Raw genomic sequence first — 7,462 nt, 5'->3', positions numbered from 1 at the left:
TATAAAAGAATGCAGAGTAGTTATTGTTGGGAATGCCGTGGCAGGTAGGACTCATTCACGGCATTTGGGCTTTACCACCCACCTTATTACTTTTTAATCAGATATTGTTTAGGTGGGGTGGTAGTCTACTCTACTGTACTGTCTTAAGACAAAAAAGTTTACTTTTTTTGGTGTTCAGATATTAACACTTAAAACAAAACTTGAATTGTAATGACTATTATTTTAGTAAATGGAAGAAAATGTATTTATTTAGTCATAAATATTTTATTATTTTGTTTTAAAAATCTTCCTAAAGCTTTCAAGTTTCCACAAGTAAATTTCACTTGAATTTTACCAAAGTTCCCTGAATAGGGAAAGACTGATATCCCTTAAATCAGGTGCGTCATGCACTGTGCACCCTTTTTAAGAGGGCACAGTGTGCACAGCTTACAGAAATTTGTGCATACACATACATTAAAAGTCTTTTCCATAGCACTCCCACTTACATTTCTACAATCGGAGCCTCCCTTGTACGACAGATGTTTTACATCTGCCTTCATGTAAAACCTTCAAAATAAATGTGTTTCATATCAAATACTGAATAATGACATATTCATTTACATTTGAAATGGCATTTTTTGATAATTTAAGTTTAATGATTTTTTTAAGTTTAATTGTGCCATTAACCCTTTCCCTGTCATTGCCGAGTTAACTTGTCAATTAAGAGAAAACGCTGCCCTGCCAATGAGTTTTTACGGTAATTCATATTACCATTATTATCCACCAGGGGGCGCACCTACCCAACTTATAAAACCCGGAAAGATCCACTAAGTTGTGAATGTTTTGATTATTGCTCTGAATCTGATCTCTAAAAATAGATCTCCTTTACAAAAATGCAATTATCTCAGCTTTTTGCTCAAATTGTGGTATTTTTTAAGAAACCCACCCATATTTGAGAGGTGATAAAAAGAGAATAAATAAAGATAGGATGAAACTTTTTTTTAAAGCAAAGGGTCTGTTCTTTCATTTTATTAGTCAGTTATATATGACTAATAATGACTGATGCAAATTTTTATTAGAATAGTACCCATGCATTGTATTTGTACCGCCAATTTTTTTTTAACCGTGCATACTTTGTACGTATAGGTACAGGATTATAAATTATGTAGGCCAGGAGATATGTTGCAATTTGTCACAATGCACATGCGTTGAAGGTCTGTGTGCATGTTTGAGTCAAATAAACGATGCTTTGCAATGGTGTGGTGCAACCGAGCATGCACACAAAAAAATTAATTATACTCCAGGCTTTAATCCAGTAATACGTTCACTTATCAATAAATTATAATAACTGTACATTCTATTAATCTCTATTAAGCGTTTTATTGAAACATTTTCTACAATTTAAACCATAAAAACTGATTTAACTGTGATTATGCCAGGACTACACCAAACCATACCAGAAATTAGGATTTTAATTATAAGCTAGATGTTACATAGACTCACAGTTTAGATGCAATTTATTAGTTCTGTAGCTTCACTAGATCTCTCTTTGTCAGGAAAATGACTTTGTAACTCAAAGTCAAGTCAGATACAAAGATAGACGAGAGAAACAGCAGGCAGGAGACAAAGTCATGATAGAATAAAACAAGCAGAGTTTATTAAATAATCTTAGTTCTGTTTCAGTGCTCAGTCTTGACTTCATCTGACTAGCAACATATTCATTCGGAGTTATTATACCATGTATAGACAATAAGTAAATTAACTGCTTCACACCATTGTCCTGTATAAATCTTGAGGTTGAGACACTCCCTTATCCCTACGTACCTGTTGGGACAATACAGTAGCAACATAAAATGAAACAGCAGTAATTAAAATCTCGTAAAACTCATAAGTCTTAAGCGTGTTCATGAATACTGTTTTCAGACTGATGAAATAAAAAATCACTCACAAATTATAAGTTTCCCTACTGAAAAATCCAGCAAAGCCCAGCATAAGCTGGTAGCTGGTTTAAGGTGGCAGTAGCTGGTCTAAGCTGGTCCTCCCAGCCTGGCAAAGTGACCAAAACACAGCTAGACCAGCTTGCTAAACCAGCAATACTGCTAAAACCAAGCTGGGAGACCAGCTAAGACCAGCTAACCAGCTTATGCTGGTCTTAGCTGGATTTTTCAGTTGGGTAAAAAAACACCTGTTGCATCCGGTCTGGTCATAAAAATTCTGCCAACCGTCATTTACTCTTGGTGTCGGGCGATTGTGGTTTCCACATTAATGTGAGGGTTACATTAAGGTCTTAAAATCAAAAGATTCAACAAAAATCCCAGTAAAGTTTACAACACTTGAGTGCTGAAAGTGAATCACACAAACAAACCACAGTGTTGTAATAAAATATGAGAGTGTGTCATAGTATGACATCACGTGAGTGAAATCATATATTAGTCACATATCTTTATTCATCTCTTAAAGTTTAATTAATGTGCTGGCTAAAATTAACAATAACACTGTTGTGATACACCCATGTGTAATCACAATACTTATTTCTGTTGTTTTGTTCTTTATTTATTTATTTATTGTTATAATGGAATGAAGATCTCATACTTTTGATGGTCTGGGTGACTTTCACATTAAAGCTATGTTTTGAAACCAAACTTCAGCCAGTGGGGGAGGGGGGAGTAGCGCTTGCAAGTTACCATGGTGATGAGTTGTGTTTACTCCAGATGCTACTGAGCTGCGCAGAGGAAAGACCCAAAATCTGCTTCTCCTTGATTTGTTTCTCCTGATAATTATTCAGGTATGTGAGGTATTTGTAAAAACCGAACACTGGTAGACAGACATGTATAACAACAACATACAAGTACCGGTACATATATTTAACGTGTATAAATTTTATTCGTTTCTTAGAGTTAGTTTATAGCGATGGTGAGTCTGTGTTTTAAGTTTTTACACCAGTTGGTTGGAATGTAAATAAATAAAACGATTTAGAATATGGAAAACAAATACAGAAATTGTGGGTTCATGTGTATATATGTATATAAACTTTCTGTTTAACAAGCATTCAGTGATCATTTATGGGAAGTGATGTGCAGTTTGAAGAATACAGATTAACAGTATAACACTGTGACTCCTAGGCGAATTTGAGGGGCACAAGAATATTAAATCATGTTTATATTTTTTTATTTACATATGTGTATTAAAATAATGTCAGTTGACATTGTCAATCTCTATATACATTATCAATAGATATTTTATTAATATTTTTAAATGGGTTTTTATATCAGAGAAATACCGTGTAAATCTATTTAAAGAAATGAAACTGCATACAGCTTAATTTAGATCTCTTACCGCTCCATACGCTGAGCCGCTGTCAACTGAACACATTCTAAACGTATATTGTATTTAAATACACCCACGTAACAGATGTGTTCCATTCTATGACATCATGGAATTTAGAATACATGACGCAACAAACAACGTCCGCTCTCAGGGTATATAAGGCGCAGTTTGTACTGTGTTTGGTCATTTTATGGTAAGGCAGAAAAGGGTATAACTTCAAAAACGCTCTTGTGATTACAGGTCAGGTAGGAACGGAAATTGTTATGAAGCATTTAGTATAGACATTTTTTTAGATGCTAACCGCTTATGCCACTATGATAATTGACATTTTTTAAGAGAGATTAAGAGAGATTTTTAGCGTCATAAAACAGACAAAAAACCGACGTAACGGCCAATTTTTTTATACAAAAACAAGTACTGTAGGAATAAATGTATGCAGGAATTTAAATATGTAAATACTATAGAAAGTGAAATATTTTAAAGGGATAGTTCACCCCATAAAGAAAATTACCCCATATTTTACTTACCTTCAAACCATTTTAGGTGTTTGACCTCTTTTTTTAGCCAAATATGGTCCCAAAACTTATTTATGACTCATAGACCTGCATAGATAATTCTTTTTAAGACGAATGCTTTTTAGGTCTTTAAAGGTCCATTCTTCGATCCTGTGTTTTGATTGTGTTTACAGTGCGCAATATAACAGCTCATGTTTCACGTATAAAAAGCGGTATTTTTTACACAAATTACTTATCTGTATACCGCTGTTTTCACTGTTCTAAAAACAGGCTGATGTCTTCTTGTTCTATGAAGTCCCTCCTTCAGAAATACGTAACGAGTTCTGATTGTGTAGTTTGTTTAGTGTTATGCGATTCGATAGCAGCTTAGCTTGCCGTTAGCTTATGCTGCGTTCCAGGCAACCGGTAACCCGTGAATCATGACTTCAAAACCACGACTCACGACTCTGAACTGGGAGTACCTCGATCTAGTACAAGTTCACGGGTGGGAAGTCACGAGTTTTACTGCCGTTCCAGTGCACTTTCACAGGTAGAAGGTTGTAAAAAACACGGGTTACAGGCTGCCTGGAACGCATAGAGTCGTAATTCATGGGTTTAAAAACCTGCCTGGAATGCAGCATTAGCTGGCGACTGATGTATTCCTGTGGGCGGAGTTTAGTCAAAAAACTGTAGTACTACTGACGTCATTAAAGCAGGAAGTAGAGAGCTGTAGTCCAAACCAGCCGTTCGCTGTAGTCTTTGAAAGGTGAATTCTTTTAAAGAAAATATCTCGCCTAGCACTGAACTTTGAGCTTTATCATTTTACAGGTATTATTTACGCTATTATCGCAACATTACACATCAGAAAGTGTAATGTTATGGGATCAGAAAGAACATGACCTTTAACTTTCGATCGCTCCGGGGTGCGTGCCATTAGATAAGCTTGTTTTTCTAGCTGTGGCATAGCGGTCTGGGCGGGGCTACAGCGTCATGTGCACACAAAGTGAGCAGAGTGTGTTGTGCCCTGTGCAGTGCATGGATTAAGACACAGGGCAACATGAGCTTTGGTTCTCCCCAGGATCTTAAGATATAGAAGTAGGGCTTGCACTGTAAGGTGAGTGGGTTGGGAAACAAGAATAGCTCTACTTTTGAAACACCGAAGCATGTAACGGTAAACACATTGCTTTTAATAATATAATAAATTGACACCTGTAGTTAAAGATTACATGTGGTTTTTTGGTCCATTTATTATCACACACAGTAAAGGCCAATTTTGTAAAAACGAAAAGCATCATTAAACAAATATGAAGTAGGTCCTGTGATGTGGGTGAGTGGTCGGCCCACAGGGTGTTTTAATTATTATTTTATTATACTTGTTTCCTTCTGTGAGTTAAATATTTTAACATGAAATTCTTGTAAAGCTAAGAGCATCTGATGGTAAACGCCTTGTTTATAACATCACTGCTTTTGGTTGCATTTAATGTTTTTATTTTAATTATGGATTGATAAACTTTATTTTGTAAATGTCTTTTTCTTACATTTTCATGAATGAAACACAAATAAGTGATGCAAGTTTTGAAATGTCATTTTAATGTATTTTGTCCAACCCAGCACAGAACAAAAATTCTAAATAAACATTTACAGTAGTCACAAAGATCTGTCAATTTATCTGTTACGGACAACTGTGTCATTTCTTATTTGCATTGCTTTGAGTCTCATGAAGCTACCAAAAAAAAAAACTGCAATTTCACTTTTAGCCGGACGAGAACACGTTCTTTAGCCAATCATTTTAGCAATTTGTATTAACAAAGCTGTCTATATTCAAATGTTGCTACAGTGCCACAGAATGTTCTTCCTTTAAAACATAAATCCCAGACATGTGCGGCCTTATGTATAAGAACCACATGCCAGGCCAAGGTTTGTTTTTCATCGAAATGTGTGTATGAAAATGTGGAACAGAATAAGTTAATAAGTGTTCAATGCAGGGAACTGTCGGACATACTTCCAGGAGAATGAGACCTCTTAGTACTGTCTCAAGGATGCATACTGGAGTGATACAGAAGTTGAATCCTCAGAATCTTTCCTGATTTTTTTATGCCTTGGTGGTAACAGACTGTGATGCTTGTTGGCTGTGCAGTTGCTGGAGCTTCATGTTCATGACTTCTACCACAGCTTCACATGAGTAAAAAAAGAAGACAGCAGTTAATGAAAATTAAACATAGTAAAAATTTTATAAATAATACAATACGTATAGAGAGGTTGCTATAGCACAGTGATTAGATGCACAAAAGAGATGTCCAACTCTCATAATAAACGGGGTAAATAGGCATAAAAAAGTCACCTTGCTTCATGGCATGTTTTTCTTGAAGGGCAGGCTGAATTTTCTCAATTTGTTTTGTAAGGAAGTCAATTTTGCGTTTGAAGAACTCTTTACCATCCTCTACTTTCTAAAGAGGTAAAAGAAAAATGTTTTCACATTGTAACAAAAATAAAACTACCCATCTAATTTATAAGATCCTGCCTTACCTTCTCAACATAGTAACCTGTTCCAACATCCACTAAGACATGGTCTACATCATGCAGCTTTCCAGGTACATACATCTGCAATAAGGTAGTTAGGGGAACAACTAACAATGTTTTGAAGATTTAAGTTATATAATATAAATGCGCCTCGACTGATTCTGTTTGTACATTAATGGTGGAAAAATATTTTCTCAGGAAAATATCAAATTGATGAGGAACTGTTAAGAGGATACAGAACTGGTGAGGGGAACTAGTAGCTCTTTTCCTGAAAACAGATAAAAATAACATATATAGAAGTACAGTATATGTATATACAAGCATACAAAGAACAGATGCATAATTATGGGATCCTGAGGGCATTTCAAAGTAAAATCTTAAAAAGCTCACCTTCATTGCTCTTGTTAAGGACATTCAAACTGTCTTTGGCCTCCACATATTTTGTCTGAACTACTTTAAGCTGACCTATGGATGATGACAGAAACTCGGTTTCCTAGAAAAATCATGCAATATCTGATGTTAAAGGCATTGATGGATTTTATCTTACCCCGGGAGGTAAAGAACATGTACAAACTATTGCTCATTAAGAACAGAAAAATAAAAGTATGGTTATATTAATAGGGTTACATTAAGCACTAATGCACGTTAGTGCTACTACCAGCACACGCGCAGACAGACTGACAGAGCCGCTGTGCACGAGTAGTTAACTACTGATAATAGAAGAAATATCACAGCAAGTTGCAGTGTAATGTAAAATCTGTTATGGTTGTATTCATAGCACACATTACCTGGTCAAGTTGAGTTTTTAAGCTCTCTAATTGTGGAAGAGCTAATTCAGTGAGATTCACCGCCATGTTGACAACGGCCGAGGAATACTTCCGTGTCGAACGGAAATGAACCAACGGACTTTTAACAACATGCTTGTTCGACTCGGTGGCCTTTTCTTAATCCGAAGGCTGCAAATATACAATGTACAATTAACTAAGAATAGAAGTCAACTTTATAATTGTTAATATTCTGAAATAAGAAAGGACTTCTTGAGGCTACAGCCTTCGGGTTAAGAAATGGGTGACTTTACTTCATGCGATACAGCAAGAACCATGCGGATGACGTTAAAGTACCGCGAGATCGATTCGAGAAAT

The 7,462-nt window shown here is 35.7% G+C and overlaps 1 protein-coding gene across 1 annotated transcript; it reads right to left on the bottom strand.

Moving 5' to 3' along the window:
• Nucleotides 1–5,369: 5,369 nt before the first annotated feature.
• Nucleotides 5,370–7,228, bottom strand: pfdn5 (prefoldin 5). The gene is made up of 6 exons (XM_065272692.2): nucleotides 7,109–7,228; nucleotides 6,711–6,813; nucleotides 6,557–6,588; nucleotides 6,327–6,401; nucleotides 6,142–6,247; nucleotides 5,370–5,972 (listed from the first exon to the last, which is right to left on the bottom strand). Exons 1-6 carry the CDS (start codon nucleotides 7,172–7,174, stop codon nucleotides 5,893–5,895), a joined length of 462 nt encoding a protein of 153 aa, XP_065128764.1. The 5' UTR covers nucleotides 7,175–7,228; the 3' UTR covers nucleotides 5,370–5,892.
• Between the last annotated feature and the right edge of the window lie 234 nt (nucleotides 7,229–7,462).

This window comes from Paramisgurnus dabryanus, chromosome 7 (genome assembly GCF_030506205.2).
Source record: "Paramisgurnus dabryanus chromosome 7, PD_genome_1.1, whole genome shotgun sequence".
NCBI classification, from domain to species: Eukaryota; Metazoa; Chordata; class Actinopteri; order Cypriniformes; family Cobitidae; genus Paramisgurnus; species Paramisgurnus dabryanus.
Note: the sequence above shows the minus strand (reverse complement) of the source record. Positions and strands in the feature narration are given on the sequence as shown.

Bases quoted from the DNA above. Each gene is read 5' to 3' on its own strand.
- pfdn5 (XM_065272692.2), bottom strand. From the start codon at position 7,174: ATGGCGGTGAATCTCACTGAATTAGCTCTTCCACAATTAGAGAGCTTA. The intron at 6,814-7,108 runs GTAATGTGTGCT...TGATTTTTCTAG, and splicing joins TAAAAACTCAACTTGACCAG to GAAACCGAGTTTCTGTCATC. The intron at 6,248-6,326 runs GTAAGGCAGGAT...TTACCTCTTTAG, and splicing joins CAGGTTACTATGTTGAGAAG to AAAGTAGAGGATGGTAAAGA.